This window comes from Oncorhynchus mykiss, chromosome 31, assembly GCF_013265735.2.
Source record: "Oncorhynchus mykiss isolate Arlee chromosome 31, USDA_OmykA_1.1, whole genome shotgun sequence".
Lineage (NCBI taxonomy): Eukaryota > Metazoa > Chordata > Actinopteri > Salmoniformes > Salmonidae > Oncorhynchus > Oncorhynchus mykiss.
In genome coordinates, this window is record NC_050571.1 from 30,190,462 (window position 1) to 30,207,095 (window position 16,634).

Genomic DNA, 16,634 nt, shown 5'->3' on the forward strand with positions numbered 1-16,634 from the left:
ACACACACACACACACACACACATACACACACCCACACACACATACACACACACATACACACACACACACACACACACACTCTCACTCACTCACTCATACACACACCACACACTCACACACTCACACACTCATACACACACACACACCACACACACACTCACACTCATACACTCATACACACACTCATACACTCACACTCTCATACACTCACACTCTCACACACACACACACACACACACACACACACACACACACACACACACACACACACACACACACACACACACACACACACAGTCCCTCTCACCCCCTTAACCTCAATGACTGGTTTTCCCTTTTGCCAAAAGAAAGCATGCTATATCCCCAGCGAGACAAAGGACTTGGGGGGAGGAATATTGCCCCAAGGTGACAACCCAAACGACAGGGAACAAAAGCCCAGTGGAAGTGTGACTCGGTGCCTGGGTGGTTTAAGAGCATGCACTAAAACTCGCTTTGGCGTTCGCCAAAAGGCTGCTCGGGCCTGATTGAGACGTCCTCCGACAGCTTACGTGTCAAGGTTCAGAGTAGAGGCCGTGTTTCATACATCAATCAACCACCATAGTTTGAGATGACATAAGAGGTTTGTGATACAGACTCTGTCCAGAGTCAAGATAACAGATGTCGTCAGAACAACACTGTTCTCATTGGCTGAGGAACAGTTGTGGACTCAGGTGTCTCATCGCCCTGGATGTTATCTGGTCCGGTATAAACAGACTGTGGTGTCTGAGATGTCTACCATCGCCCTGTGTCTTTGAGGCTCCACTATGCAATGACCTGAGAGCTGATGTTCAGATAGAGAAAACATTCAATTATGCATGCACTGTACACCCACTGTCCCAGATCAGCCTGTACATTGTGTGGATAATTTAGGTCTGAGAGATTGTTTATCGTTTTGAATGTCAGCCAATCGCAGGGTTCATGTAGCAGGTCACACCCCTCTCTCTCCTTACACTCGGGTCCTCAACATGCTCAGAGAACGAGCAACGTTCAAGCTGAGTAAACAAGGGGATGTGTTCGGGTTATAGAGAGTTTACTCTCGTGATACGGCGAGCAACCACCCACTTTTAGAGTTACTACCACTCCTTGTCATAGCCCGTCGTACCTGTGGAATAGAGAGGAACCAGGGCTAAGGACAGGTTAGGCTAAACATGACACATTATCCATTGTGTACTTCAAGGAGCAGAATTGTGTGAAAAAAATATATCTAGATGGATTCTGTCTTTCAAATGCCCAGCGCACAAACACCTCTTCCCTGGACAAAAAAAAAGATAGGACGAATGCATATTTAAATGAGCAAGGACAGCTAACAAAGGAATGTTTTTTTTTAATGCAATAATCCTAAACTGACAGAAAGGGAGCATGAAATAAAACGGCGAGGGGAGTTTGATATCATTTTTATGGGGCCTGCTGGTGGCTTTCACCACGATTAATGAAACTCTTCCCAACCCCCGATGAACATACCGGAAGGTGTTGGTTTGATTAAAAACATTCTGGATCCTCTCCCTCAGCAACCATTGTACCCTACCAGCCACAATCCACCCCCACACACCCATCAACTCATTTACAGTGCTCCCCTCCTCTCTGTGTCTCTGCTGGGCAGAGAGAGACGAGACCACTACCTGTGAGCACAGCCACAGCCTTACCCATGTTGCCATGCCCTCTGCCATGGGAGAACCAGTCACCAGAGGTATACAGAGAATGATCTATTTATTGAGAGGAGAGAACCCTCACTGGGTCGCCGCTCGATCACTGTCACCTATGACCTTCTAGAGGTTTACAAGGGAGGGCTGTAGTAGCTCTCTCTCTCTCTGCTCTCTCTCTGCTCTCTCTCTTCTCTCTCTCTGCTCTCTCTATGCTCTCTCTCTGCTCTCTCTCTTCTCTCTCTCTCTGCTCCCTCTCTTTCTCTTCTCTCTCTACTCTCTCTCTGCTCTCTCTTCTCTCTCTCTCTCTCTCTCTCTCTCTCTCTCTCTCTCTCTCTCTCTCCTCTCTGCTCTCTCTTTGCTCTCTCTTTGCTCTCTCTTTGCTCTCTCTTTGCTCTCTCTCTGCTCTCACTCTTCTCTCACTCTTCTCTCTCTGCTCTCTCTTCTCTCTGCTCCCCTTTCTCTGCTATATCTCTCTCTTTTTCTCTCTCTCTCTCTAGCGCTCCCTCTCTGGCGCTCTCTCTCTATAGCGCTCCCTCTCTAGCGCTCCCTCTCTAGCGCTCCCTCTCTAGCTCTCTCTCTAGCACTCTCTCTCTCTAGCGCTCCCTCTCTAGCTCTCTCTCTATAACGGTCTCTCTCTCTCTCTCTAGCTTTCTCTCTCTAGTGCTCCCTCTCTCTAGCGCTCCCTCTCTAGCGCTCCCTCTCTCTAGCGCTCTCTCTTTCTAGCGCTCCCTCTAAGGCGCTCTCTCTCTAGCGCTTCGTCTCTAGCGCTTCCTCTCTAGCGCTCCCTCTCTAGTGCTCCCTCTCTAGCGCTCCTACTCTAGCGCTCTCTCTCTCTCTCTAGTGCTCCCTCTCTAGCGCTCCCTCTCTAGCGCTCTCTCTCTCTAGCGCTCCCTCTCTAGCGCTCCCTCTCTAGCGCTCTCTCTCTATCTCTAGCGCTCTCTCCCTCTCTAGCGCTCTCTCTCCCTCTCTAGCGCTCTCTCTCTCTCTAGCGCTCTCTCTCTAGCGCTCTCTCTCTAGCGCTCCCTCTCTAGCGCTCCCTCTCTAGCGCTCCCTCTCTAGCGCTCTCTATCTAGCGCTCCCTCTCTAGCGCTCCCTCTCTAGCTCTCCCTCTCTAGCTCTCTCTCTCTAGCGCTCCCTCTCTAGATCTCTCTCTCTAGCGCTCTCTCTCTAGCGCTCTCTCTCTAGCGCTCCCTCTCTAGCGCTCCCTCTCTAGCGCTCCCTCTCTAGCTCTCTCTCTCTAGCGCTCCCTCTCTAGATCTTTCTCTCTAGCGCTCTCTCTCTAGCGCTCTCTCTAGCGCTCCCTCTCTAGTGCCCCTTCTCTAGTGCTCCCTCTCTAGTGCTCCCTCTCTAGTGCTCCCTCTCTAGTGCTCCCTGTCTAGTGCTCCCTCTCTAGTGCTCCCTCTCTAGCGCTCCCTCTCTAGCTCTCTCTCTCTAGCGCTCCCTCTCTAGATCTCTCTCTCTAGCGCTCTCACTCTAGCGCTCTCTCTAGCGCTCCCTCTCTAGTGCCCCTTCTCTAGTGCTCCCTCTCTAGTGCTCCCTCTCTAGTGCTCCCTCTCTAGTGCTCCCTGTCTAGTGCTCCCTCTCTAGTGCTCTCTCTCTAGCGCTCCCTCTCTAGCGCTCCCTCTCTAGCGCTCCCTCTCTGGCGCTCTCTCTCTCTAGCTCTCTCTCTCTCTAGCGCTCCCTCTCTAGCGCTCCCTCTCTAGCGCTCTCTCTCTAGCGCTCTCTCTCTAGCGCTCCCTCTCTAGTGCTCCCTCTCTAGTGCCCCCTCTCTAGTGCTCCCTCTCTAGTGCTCCCTCTCTAGTGCCCCCTCTCTAGTGCTCCCTCTGTACTGCTCCCTCTCTAGCTCTCTCTCTCTCTAGTGCTCTCTCTCTAGTGCTCTCTCTCTAGTGCTCTTTCTCTAGTGCTCTCTCTCTAGCGCTCCCTCACTAGCGCTCTCTCTCTAGCGCTCCCTCTCTAGCGCTCCCTCTCTAGCGCTCTCTCTCTAGCGCTCTCTCTCTAGCGCTCCCTCTCTAGTGCTCCCTCTCTAGTGCCCCCTCTCTAGTGCTCCCTCTCTAGTGCCCCCTCTCTAGTGCTCCCTCTGTACTGCTCCCTCTCTAGCTCTCTCTCTCTCTAGTGCTCTCTCTCTAGTGCTCTCTCTCTAGTGCTCTTTCTCTAGTGCTCTCTCTCTAGCGCTCCCTCACTAGCGCTCCCTCTCTAGCGCTCACTCTCTAGCGCTCCCTCTCTAGCGCTCTCTCTCTAGCGCTCTCTCTCTAGCGCTCTCTCTCTAGATCTCTCTCTCTAGCGCTCTCTCTCTAGCGCTCTCTCTCTAGCGCTCCCTCTCTAGTGCCCCTTCTCTAGTGCTCCCTCTCTAGTGCTCCCTCTCTAGCGCTCTCTATCTAGCGCTCCCTCTCTAGCGCTCCCTCTCTAGCTCTCCCTCTCTAGCTCTCTCTCTAGCGCTCTCTCTCTAGCGCTCTCTCTCTAGCGCTCCCTCTCTAGCGCTCCCTCTCTAGCGCTCTCTATCTAGCGCTCCCTCTCTAGCGCTCCCTCTCTAGCTCTCCCTCTCTAGCTCTCTCTCTCTAGCGCTCCCTCTCTAGATCTCTAGATCTCTCTCTCTAGCGCTCTCTCTCTAGCGCTCTCTCTCTAGCGCTCTCTCTCTAGCGCTCTCTCTCTAGCGCTCCCTCTCTAGCGCTCCCTCTCTAGCGCTCTCTCTCTAGCGCTCCCTCTCTAGATCTCTCTCTCTAGCGCTCTCTCTCTAGCACTCTCTCTCTAGCGCTCCCTCTCTAGTGCCCCTTCTCTAGTGCTCCCTCTCTAGTGCTCCCTCTCTAGTGCTCCCTCTCTAGTGCTCCCTGTCTAGTGCTCCCTCTCTAGTGCTCTCTCTCTAGCGCTCTTTCTCTAGCGCTCCCTCTCTAGCGCTCCCTCTCTAGCGCTCCCTCTCTAGCGCTCTTTCTCTAGTGCTCTTTCTCTAGCGCTCCCTCTCTAGTGCCCCATCTCTAGTACTCTTTCTCTAGCGCTCCCTCTCTAGCGCTCCCTCTCTAGTGCTCCCTCTCTAGTGTCCCCTTTCTAGCGCTCCCTCTCTAGCGCTCCCTCTCTAGAGCTCTCTCTCTCTAGCGCTCCCTCTCTAGCGCTCCCTCTCTAGCGCTCTCTCTCTAGCGTTCCCTCTATAGGGCTCTCTCTCTATAACGGTCTCTCTCTCTCTATAGCGCTCTCTCTAGCGCTCTCTCTCTAGCGCTCCCTCTCTAGCGCTCTCTCTATAACGGTCTCTCTCTCTCTCTAGCGCTCCCTCTCTCTCTAGCGCTCCCTCTTTAGTCCTCCCTCTCTAGCGCTCCCTCTCTAGTCCTCCCTCTCTAGTCCTCTCTCTCTAGTGCTCTCTCTCTAGTGCTCTCTCTCTAGTACTCTCTCTCTAGCGCTCTCTCTCTAGCGCTCCCTCTCTAGTGCCCCTTCTCTAGTGCTCCCTCTCTAGTGCTCCCTGTCTAGTGCTCCCTCTCTAGTGCTCTCTCTCTAGCGCTCCCTCTCTAGCGCTCCCTCTCTCTAGCGCTCCCTCTCTAGCGCTCCCTCTCTAGCGCTCTCTCTCTATCTCTAGCGCTCTCTCCCTCTCTAGCGCTCTCTCTCCCTCTCTAGCGCTCTCTCTCTCTCTAGCGCTCTCTCTCTAGCGCTCTCTCTCTAGCGCTCCCTCTCTAGCGCTCCCTCTCTAGCGCTCCCTCTCTAGCGCTCTCTATCTAGCGCTCCCTCTCTAGCGCTCCCTCTCTAGCTCTCCCTCTCTAGCTCTCTCTCTCTAGCGCTCCCTCTCTAGATCTCTCTCTCTAGCGCTCTCTCTCTAGCGCTCTCTCTCTAGCGCTCCCTCTCTAGCGCTCCCTCTCTAGCGCTCCCTCTCTAGCTCTCTCTCTCTAGCGCTCCCTCTCTAGATCTTTCTCTCTAGCGCTCTCTCTCTAGCGCTCTCTCTAGCGCTCCCTCTCTAGTGCCCCTTCTCTAGTGCTCCCTCTCTAGTGCTCCCTCTCTAGTGCTCCCTCTCTAGTGCTCCCTGTCTAGTGCTCCCTCTCTAGTGCTCCCTCTCTAGCGCTCCCTCTCTAGCTCTCTCTCTCTAGCGCTCCCTCTCTAGATCTCTCTCTCTAGCGCTCTCACTCTAGCGCTCTCTCTAGCGCTCCCTCTCTAGTGCCCCTTCTCTAGTGCTCCCTCTCTAGTGCTCCCTCTCTAGTGCTCCCTCTCTAGTGCTCCCTGTCTAGTGCTCCCTCTCTAGTGCTCTCTCTCTAGCGCTCCCTCTCTAGCGCTCCCTCTCTAGCGCTCCCTCTCTGGCGCTCTCTCTCTCTAGCTCTCTCTCTCTCTAGCGCTCCCTCTCTAGCGCTCCCTCTCTAGCGCTCTCTCTCTAGCGCTCTCTCTCTAGCGCTCCCTCTCTAGTGCTCCCTCTCTAGTGCCCCCTCTCTAGTGCTCCCTCTCTAGTGCTCCCTCTCTAGTGCCCCCTCTCTAGTGCTCCCTCTGTACTGCTCCCTCTCTAGCTCTCTCTCTCTCTAGTGCTCTCTCTCTAGTGCTCTCTCTCTAGTGCTCTTTCTCTAGTGCTCTCTCTCTAGCGCTCCCTCACTAGCGCTCTCTCTCTAGCGCTCCCTCTCTAGCGCTCCCTCTCTAGCGCTCTCTCTCTAGCGCTCTCTCTCTAGCGCTCCCTCTCTAGTGCTCCCTCTCTAGTGCCCCCTCTCTAGTGCTCCCTCTCTAGTGCCCCCTCTCTAGTGCTCCCTCTGTACTGCTCCCTCTCTAGCTCTCTCTCTCTCTAGTGCTCTCTCTCTAGTGCTCTCTCTCTAGTGCTCTTTCTCTAGTGCTCTCTCTCTAGCGCTCCCTCACTAGCGCTCCCTCTCTAGCGCTCACTCTCTAGCGCTCCCTCTCTAGCGCTCTCTCTCTAGCGCTCTCTCTCTAGCGCTCTCTCTCTAGATCTCTCTCTCTAGCGCTCTCTCTCTAGCGCTCTCTCTCTAGCGCTCCCTCTCTAGTGCCCCTTCTCTAGTGCTCCCTCTCTAGTGCTCCCTCTCTAGCGCTCTCTATCTAGCGCTCCCTCTCTAGCGCTCCCTCTCTAGCTCTCCCTCTCTAGCTCTCTCTCTAGCGCTCTCTCTCTAGCGCTCTCTCTCTAGCGCTCCCTCTCTAGCGCTCCCTCTCTAGCGCTCTCTATCTAGCGCTCCCTCTCTAGCGCTCCCTCTCTAGCTCTCCCTCTCTAGCTCTCTCTCTCTAGCGCTCCCTCTCTAGATCTCTAGATCTCTCTCTCTAGCGCTCTCTCTCTAGCGCTCTCTCTCTAGCGCTCTCTCTCTAGCGCTCTCTCTCTAGCGCTCCCTCTCTAGCGCTCCCTCTCTAGCGCTCTCTCTCTAGCGCTCCCTCTCTAGATCTCTCTCTCTAGCGCTCTCTCTCTAGCACTCTCTCTCTAGCGCTCCCTCTCTAGTGCCCCTTCTCTAGTGCTCCCTCTCTAGTGCTCCCTCTCTAGTGCTCCCTCTCTAGTGCTCCCTGTCTAGTGCTCCCTCTCTAGTGCTCTCTCTCTAGCGCTCTTTCTCTAGCGCTCCCTCTCTAGCGCTCCCTCTCTAGCGCTCCCTCTCTAGCGCTCTTTCTCTAGTGCTCTTTCTCTAGCGCTCCCTCTCTAGTGCCCCATCTCTAGTACTCTTTCTCTAGCGCTCCCTCTCTAGCGCTCCCTCTCTAGTGCTCCCTCTCTAGTGTCCCCTTTCTAGCGCTCCCTCTCTAGCGCTCCCTCTCTAGAGCTCTCTCTCTCTAGCGCTCCCTCTCTAGCGCTCCCTCTCTAGCGCTCTCTCTCTAGCGTTCCCTCTATAGGGCTCTCTCTCTATAACGGTCTCTCTCTCTCTATAGCGCTCTCTCTAGCGCTCTCTCTCTAGCGCTCCCTCTCTAGCGCTCTCTCTATAACGGTCTCTCTCTCTCTCTAGCGCTCCCTCTCTCTCTAGCGCTCCCTCACTAGCGCTCCCTCTCTAGCGCTCCCTCTCTAGCGCTCCCTCTCTAGCGCTCCCTCTTTAGTCCTCCCTCTCTAGCGCTCCCTCTCTAGTCCTCCCTCTCTAGTCCTCTCTCTCTAGTGCTCTCTCTCTAGTGCTCTCTCTCTAGTACTCTCTCTCTAGCGCTCTCTCTCTAGCGCTCCCTCTCTAGTGCCCCTTCTCTAGTGCTCCCTCTCTAGTGCTCCCTGTCTAGTGCTCCCTCTCTAGTGCTCTCTCTCTAGCGCTCCCTCTCTAGCGCTCCCTCTCTAGCGCTCTCTCTCTAGTGCTCTCTCTCTAGCGCTCCCTCTCTAGTGCTCCCTCTCTAGTGCCCCCTCTCTAGTGCTCCCTCTCTAGTGCCCCCTCTCTAGTGCTCCCTCTCTAGTGCTCCCTGTCTAGTGCTCCCTCTCTAGTGCTCCCTCTCTAGCGCTCCCTCTCTAGCTCTCTCTCTCTAGCGCTCCCTCTCTAGATCTCTCTCTCTAGCGCTCTCACTCTAGCGCTCTCTCTAGCGCTCCCCTCTAGTGCCCCTTCTCTAGTGCTCCCTCTCTAGTGCTCCCTCTCTAGTGCTCCCTGTCTAGTGCTCCCTCTCTAGTGCTCTCTCTCTAGCGCTCCCTCTCTAGCGCTCCCTCTCTAGCGCTCCCTCTCTGGCGCTCTCTCTCTCTAGCTCTCTCTCTCTCTAGCGCTCCCTCTCTAGCGCTCCCTCTCTAGCGCTCTCTCTCTAGCGCTCTCTCTCTAGCGCTCCCTCTCTAGTGCTCCCTCTCTAGTGCCCCCTCTCTAGTGCTCCCTCTCTAGTGCTCCCTCTCTAGTGCCCCCTCTCTAGTGCTCCCTCTGTACTGCTCCCTCTCTAGCTCTCTCTCTCTCTAGTGCTCTCTCTCTAGTGCTCTCTCTCTAGTGCTCTTTCTCTAGTGCTCTCTCTCTAGCGCTCCCTCACTTGCGCTCCCTCTCTAGCGCTCTCTCTCTAGCGCTCCCTCTCTAGCGCTCCCTCTCTAGCGCTCTCTCTCTAGCGCTCTCTCTCTAGCGCTCCCTCTCTAGTGCTCCCTCTCTAGTGCCCCCTCTCTAGTGCTCCCTCTCTAGTGCCCCCTCTCTAGTGCTCCCTCTGTACTGCTCCCTCTCTAGCTCTCTCTCTCTCTAGTGCTCTCTCTCTAGTGCTCTCTCTCTAGTGCTCTTTCTCTAGTGCTCTCTCTCTAGCGCTCCCTCACTAGCGCTCCCTCTCTAGCGCTCACTCTCTAGCGCTCCCTCTCTAGCGCTCTCTCTCTAGCGCTCTCTCTCTAGCGCTCTCTCTCTAGATCTCTCTCTCTAGCGCTCTCTCTCTAGCGCTCTCTCTCTAGCGCTCCCTCTCTAGTGCCCCTTCTCTAGTGCTCCCTCTCTAGTGCTCCCTCTCTAGCGCTCTCTATCTAGCGCTCCCTCTCTAGCGCTCCCTCTCTAGCTCTCCCTCTCTAGCTCTCTCTCTAGCGCTCTCTCTCTAGCGCTCTCTCTCTAGCGCTCCCTCTCTAGCGCTCCCTCTCTAGCGCTCTCTATCTAGCGCTCCCTCTCTAGCGCTCCCTCTCTAGCTCTCCCTCTCTAGCTCTCTCTCTCTAGCGCTCCCTCTCTAGATCTCTCTCTCTAGCGCTCTCTCTCTAGCGCTCTCTCTCTAGCGCTCTCTCTCTAGCGCTCTCTCTCTAGCGCTCCCTCTCTAGCGCTCCCTCTCTAGCGCTCTCTCTCTAGCGCTCCCTCTCTAGTGCCCCTTCTCTAGTGCTCCCTCTCTAGTGCTCCCTCTCTAGTGCTCCCTCTCTAGTGCTCCCTCTCTAGCGCTCTCTATCTAGCGCTCCCTCTCTAGCGCTCCCTCTCTAGCTCTCCCTCTCTAGCTCTCTCTCTAGCGCTCTCTCTCTAGCGCTCTCTCTCTAGCGCTCCCTCTCTAGCGCTCCCTCTCTAGCGCTCTCTATCTAGCGCTCCCTCTCTAGCGCTCCCTCTCTAGCTCTCCCTCTCTAGCTCTCTCTCTCTAGCGCTCCCTCTCTAGATCTCTCTCTCTAGCGCTCTCTCTCTAGCGCTCTCTCTCTAGCGCTCTCTCTCTAGCGCTCTCTCTCTAGCGCTCCCTCTCTAGCGCTCCCTCTCTAGCGCTCTCTCTCTAGCGCTCCCTCTCTAGATCTCTCTCTCTAGCGCTCTCTCTCTAGCACTCTCTCTCTAGCGCTCCCTCTCTAGTGCCCCTTCTCTAGTGCTCCCTCTCTAGTGCTCCCTCTCTAGTGCTCCCTCTCTAGTGCTCCCTGTCCCCTGTCTAGTGCTCCCTCTCTAGTGCTCTCTCTCTAGCGCTCTTTCTCTAGCGCTCCCTCTCTAGCGCTCCCTCTCTAGCGCTCCCTCTCTAGCGCTCTTTCTCTAGTGCTCTTTCTCTAGCGCTCCCTCTCTAGTGCCCCATCTCTAGTACTCTTTCTCTAGCGCTCCCTCTCTAGCGCTCCCTCTCTAGTGCTCCCTCTCTAGTGTCCCCTTTCTAGCGCTCCCTCTCTAGCGCTCCCTCTCTAGAGCTCTCTCTCTCTAGCGCTCCCTCTCTAGCGCTCCCTCTCTAGCGCTCTCTCTCTAGCGTTCCCTCTCTAGGGCTCTCTCTCTATAACGGTCTCTCTCTCTCTATAGCGCTCTCTCTAGCGCTCTCTCTCTAGCGCTCCCTCTCTAGCGCTCTCTCTATAACGGTCTCTCTCTCTCTCTAGCGCTCCCTCTCTCTCTAGCGCTCCCTCACTAGCGCTCCCTCTCTAGCGCTCCCTCTCTAGCGCTCCCTCTCTAGTCCTCCCTCTCTAGTCCTCTCTCTCTAGTGCTCTCTCTCTAGTGCTCTCTCTCTAGTGCTCTCTCTCTAGCGCTCTCTCTCTAGTGCTCCCTCTCTAGTGCCCCTTCTCTAGTGCTCCCTCTCTAGTGCTCCCTGTCTAGTGCTCCCTCTCTAGTGCTCTCTCTCTAGCGCTCCCTCTCTAGCGCTCCCTCTCTAGCGCTCTCTCTCTAGTGCTCTCTCTCTAGCGCTCCCTCTCTAGTGCTCCCTCTCTAGTGCCCCCTCTCTAGTGCTCCCTCTCTAGTGCCCCCTCTCTAGTGCTCCCTCTGTACTGCTCCCTCTCTAGCTCTCTCTCTCTCTAGTGCTCTCTCTCTAGTGCTCTCTCTCTTGTGCTCTTTCTCTAGTGCTCTCTCTCTAGCGCTCCCTCACTAGCGCTCCCTCTCTAGCGCTCCCTCTCTACTGGTCCCTCTCTAGTGCTCCCTCTCTAGCGCTCTCTCTCTAGCGCTCTCTCTCTAGCGCTCTCTCTCTAGCGCTCTCTCTCTAGATCTCTCTCTAGCGCTCTCTCTCTAGCGCTCCCTCTCTAGTGCCCCTTCTCTAGTGCTCCCTCTCTAGTGCTCCCTCTCTAGTGCTCCCTCTCTAGTGCTCCCTGTCTAGTGCTCCCTCTCTAGTGCTCTCTCTCTAGCGCTCCCTCTCTAGCGCTCCCTCTCTGGTGCTCTCTCTCTATAGCGCTCTCTCTCTAGCTCTCTCTCTCTCTAGCGCTCCCTCTCTAGCGCTCCCTCTCTAGCGCTCTCTCTATAGCGCTCCCTCTTTAGTGCTCCCTCTCTAGTGCTCCCTCTCTAGTGCCCCCTCTCTAGTGCTCCCTCTCTAGTGCCCCCTCTCTAGTGCTCCCTCTGTACTGCTCCCTCTGTAGCTCTCTCTCTCTCTAGTGCTCTCTCTCTAGTGCTCTCTCTCTAGTGCTCTTTCTCTAGTGCTCTCTCTCTAGTGCTCTCTCTCTAGCGCTCCCTCTCTAGCGCTCCCTCTCTAGCGCTCTCTCTATAGCTCTCACTCTCTCTATAGCTCTCACTCTCTCTAGCGCCCTCTCTCTCTATGGCTCTCTCTATAGCTCTCTCCGTTGCTCTCACTATAGCTCTCTTTCTATAGCTCTCTCCGTAGCTCTCTCTATAGCTCTCTCTCTATAGCTCTCACTATAGCTCTCACTATAGCTCTCTCTATAGCTCTCTCTCTATAGCTCTTTCTATAGCTCTCTCCGTAGCTCTCTCTATAGCTCTCACTATAGCTCTCCCACTATAGCTCTCACTAAAGCTCTCTCTCTATAGCTCTCTCTCTATAGCTCTTTCTATAGCTCTCTCCGTAGCTCTCACTATAGCTCTCACTATAGTTCTCACTATATCTCTCACTATAGCTCTCTCTCTCTATAGCTCTCTCTCTATAGATCTATCTCTCTCTCTATAGCTATATTTCTCTCTCTCTATAGCTCTATCTCTCTCTCTATAGCTCTATTTCTCTCTCTCTATAGCTCTATTTCTCTCTCTCTATAGCTCTATCTCTCTCTATAGCTCTATCGCTCTCTCTCTATAGCTCTATTGCTCTCTCTCTATAGCTCTATCGCTCTCTCTCTATAGCTCTATTGCTCTCTTTCTCTATAGCTCTATCTCTCTCTCTATAGCTCTATCGCTCTCTCTCTCTATAGCTCTATCGCTCTCTATAGCTCTATCGCTCTCTCTATAGCTCTATCGCTCTCTCTATAGTTCTATAGCTCTATCGCTCTCTCTCTCTAGCTCTATCGCTCTCTCTCTATAGCTCTATCGCTCTCTATAGCTCTATCGCTCTCTCTATAGCTCTATCGCTCTCTATAGCTCTATTGCTCTCTCTATAGCTCTATCGCTCTCTCTATAGTTCTATAGCTCTATCGCTCTCTCTCTATAGCTCTATCTCTCTCTCTATAGTTCTATAGCTCTATCGCTCTCTCTCTATAGTTCTAGCTCTCTCTAGCTCTCTCTCTCGTTGTAGATGTGTGGAAATGCTTGGGATATTATCGTTGTCAGTATTTGACTCACCAATCTAACATTTACTGATCCATTCTAGAATATAATCATTGTAATACACCACCCGGTCATTTCCCCACTCTCATAGTCAATGCAGCCAGTCAGTCATGTGATTTACCCCACTGAGAGCCGACCTTGGCCCCTGTGAGAGAAGTTCTGGAAACTCCTAGCAACCAGAAGACAATAGTAGTCGATTACTCATATTTGGAGCATTTACGGGAGTAGAAGAAGTCAACATCCGTGAGAGAGGCCAGAGAACGTGATTGATGATATGCTTCATGAACAATTATCATGGAAATGCATTATTGTTATATTTTTGTATTTTACGGATACCCATTAGTTCCTGCCAAGGCAGCAGCTAAGTCAATTATATTTTACTGAGTCTCTGCTCTCTCCTCTCTCTCTCTCTCTCTCTCTCTCTCTCTCTCTCTCTCTCTCTCTCTCTCTCTCTCTCTCTCTCTCTCTCTCTCTCTCTCTCTCTAGGATGAAGGCAGTGAGTAGGAGTAAGGAGTCGGTGCTGACTGAGGGAGAGAAGGACAAGTACCTTCAGCCTGTCTCCTCTCTGGACTTCACCCTGGATGACTCGTCCCTGGAGCCCGGTCTGGAGTGCCACAGCCCGCCCCCTGACTACAGCTATGTAGTGCGCTACTCCACCCCACCTGTGTAGCCGTCGCCGTGGGAGACACCCCTCCGTCCACCCTCCGCCCCAGGGAGAATCTATCTGACTAAATGCCTCGAGGCCTTTCCTTTGTTCTCCTCTGTTCTGACTCGGTCTCCGGACCTCACAGCGCACCGTAAAACGGCTGCTGCCTCCGTCTTTTTAACTTCTTCCATTTCTCCTCCTCCCCGAGACTTGAGAGAGGGACACGTTTGAGACGCTTTATTACCACGTGAGATGTGTTACTTCGGGACACTCTGAGACACCTTACTGTAGATCTGCATTTAGTCTACCTGCTTCCCATCAGCCCACTCTGCAGGAAGGAGGAAGAAGAGCCTGCCCTCTTCTGTAAAGGTCTCAGCCTGACCCAGAGGTTCGCCTATGTACTGCTGGCCTTCTCCATAGCTCACTCTGATAGCCACACATAACAGCTAGCTATGGAAAGATCCCTATAGACTTCTGTAGACCTATAGACAGCCTCAGGTATTCCTATAATCTACTGTGAACAACACCAAGAAGCACAACCGATTCCAGACTTGTAACGAATGACATTCCCATGAAATGTATTATTGTCAGTTTATACTGTAGTGTAAATGGAAAATGTGTTACCATGGGGATACAACATGTAGATGAGAAGGAAATAAGATGGGAGAATTAGGGTGTTTTCATTGATACTATTTTATTTCTGTACAAATATTTTATAGACTTGAAAACTGTAATGTGCTATTTTATTTTATTATATGTAACGATTATTGATATAAGGTTGACAAAATATTTGTGTCACAGAGTTGATCTTTTCAAGCATATTCCTCAGGTTGACTTGAGCTAAAGCTCCCGATTATTTTTATTTTTTTTTTAAAGCACCTGTCAGACAGATTACAGGAACAGTTTGTGAATAATGGAATGTGCCCGTCAGAAAAGATTTCTCACTTGAGTACTCCAATCTCCAGTATTCCCAGTCAACATGTTGTTGTTGTTCGGAATCTTTTTTCCCTTCAACTCAGATGGAGAGACACATGGGTTGACAGGGTTGTCTACAGTAGATGGATATGGCCCATAGTCCCTTTGGCTCAGTCTGAGTAGTAATAGGTTAAACAGCCAATAGAATCCCAGCTCCCAGCGTCTCTGAATGGGGTTAAGGCATGAAGAGGACAGGAGAGGGCAGGACAGAGAGGAACATCACGCTGCTTTGGATTTAATACTACATCTCTACCGGGAAGCTATTTGAAATGAAAAGTTATATTTGGATTCCTTTCCCGATATGGGACTAACTCTGTGTATTATTGTTATGGCCGAGTGGAAAAAGGGAAATTGGATGATACGAGAGAGCCTGGTTTATTTGTATGTGTAAAAAGCTAGTTAAAAACATGAGCTTGGGTTAGAATTTCATATGAAGAGGGTCTATGAAAGCACCAGTGAAATAAACAATGCATATTTATTTAGGTTTATATTCTACAATGTCACTTATTAATTTCACACTGAAGATTTAACCAAAGGATTTGTACAAGCTGTCTCCTTGACAACACGATATGTAACATTCCAGTATTTAATTCCAGATGTATATTCCATTTGCACTGCTGAACACACTATAATTACATTAGTAAAGATGAAGGAATTGACTGTTTGCAAGCAGGAATGTTTGTAATGGAAATCGTCTGTTGCTGATCCATTTTGTTGTGCTAAAAGTGTGACTAAAGCTTGCAGGGCAGGCTCCAGGAATCCTACATGTTATCACCAGGCTGGTCACTATACTGGTGACTCCTCTAGCACGTTTAGTCCACGTAATTACCTTTAAAAACAAGGCTGAAAAATGATCAGGATGAAGAGTCTAAATGTTTGGATTATTCTAAATGTTTGGTTCAATTAGAATTCCAGTCACTCCAGCTAGTGTTTTGTTACACATAGGAGAGAGGGAGTAGCTTGTGTGTGTAAACTGCTAGATAATATTTTGCTGCACAATACCTTATTCTATAAGATTTAATATGAATGCTGTCTCTACACCCTTAAACACTGCCAAATGATGTTTGTGTTGTTAATGTGGACTGATTGGGTCTTGTGTCCATTGTGGAGGAAAAAAAGTGTATGCACTGATTTTGTTTTCTATCAAATATAGATGTTTGTACTCTAAATGTATTTTGTATTATTAACTAAGCATAAGAAGTGAATAAATGAATAAAGATCGATATATTTATGCATTACTTCTAGTGCAGAGATATTTTTTGCTAGTTGCTGAAGTTGCTAACATTGATTCACATATCAACCCTCAGCTTTCTCTAGGGCATTCTACCGTTTTCTACCCTCTGAAGTCCTGGCACCAGGTCATCAACACTATTTGAGCACCTAGCACAACGGTACAGACTCAAAAAATGTGTGTAGCCCAACTTGTCTCTGGCTGGGAATGTGGGGATGGGTGAGGCGTGTGTCCACCGTTGGTGTGTGTCATCAGTAGGCTACTCTCCCCTCGTCCTGCTCCATGGACCAGCGAGACACACTTCCTGAGCGGGGCAAAATGTGCCTGTCACCGGGACAATGCCCCTCCAAGCGGGAAAGGAAGGGGCCCTTAATCATCCTGGTACGTCACCACGCAGAGGGCTTCCTACGAGGCCACGGTGCCCCCACCGCCGGCACAGGGTGAGTCCACTGGGAACGTCATGCAGGACAGGTTGGGCTCTCCACTGTCTCCGCTCATCACTCTTGAGATTCACTGTGTTTACAGATAGGTGATCGAGAATGCTTAACAAAAACACTCCTGATATACAGGACCAACGGAGTGAATTATTGAAGTCTCAAGCCAAGCAGTTCAGCTCCGATGTAAACTGATTCCGGAAAATGGAGTGTAAACAAACATGAGAAGCATGTTGGGGGTTAGGGACCTTAACACAACAGGGCATGTGTATTTACGCACGCACCTAGTACAGATGTAGGATCTTAATTTGATCAGGAAATGCAAAATCTTTCAAAAGCTTCTGAAGTTTGTCATTTTCACTGTTAAATTTCAGACTTGATTTGCCCTAACGAAAACTGTATCAACCCCTACAAAAATGTCCATGAATTATAATTTATGTAATAGTTCACATTTCCTATTACTGTGTGATTATTTTCCTGCTGTAACAAACTGGCTCAAATTAAGATCCTACATCTGTAGTTTCCCACAGACAGACACAAGCAGGAAAACCTCCCTGGGCCTTTCTTCAGGGCTGGTCACCAGACAGACAATGCCTCTTTTGTGAGTACTAAGCAGTCATATCTTCTGAGTAAGGTCAAATAGGAATCTCCTAAGACAATTGGCATTGCAAAAACTGCATTTGAAGCTAATAATGTGCAGAATATTGCTAAAATATTATAATGTGTACTGTACAGTATGGATATGGAAGTTGTATTGCGTTAATTCAAAATATACGACAAACCAATTCCTTTAACATGCATCCATGAACCTTGGATGGCACTCTAATACAGGCAGAATTCATTGTGACACAATTGCTGCAATAAACTACAGTGCCTTTGGAAAGTATTCAGACCCCTTGAATTTTCCCACAGTTTCATACATTACAGATTTATACAAAAATTGCTTAAATTATTCTACAATCTACACACAATACCCTATA

At 51.2% G+C, this 16,634-nt stretch overlaps 1 protein-coding gene across 1 annotated transcript in view; it reads left to right on the forward strand.

The window, feature by feature from the left end:
* The window catches only part of LOC100136647 (vascular endothelial growth factor receptor kdr-like), a 90,164-nt gene extending 74,937 nt beyond the window's left edge, over positions 1-15,227 (forward strand). Inside the window, exon 30 of the mRNA XM_021583881.2 lies at positions 12,855-15,227. Coding sequence (XP_021439556.2) covers positions 12,855-13,038 — 184 coding nt within the window. The 3' untranslated portion in view covers positions 13,039-15,227. The remainder of the gene's footprint in view (positions 1-12,854) is intronic.
* The last annotated feature ends 1,407 nt before the right edge of the window (positions 15,228-16,634 follow it).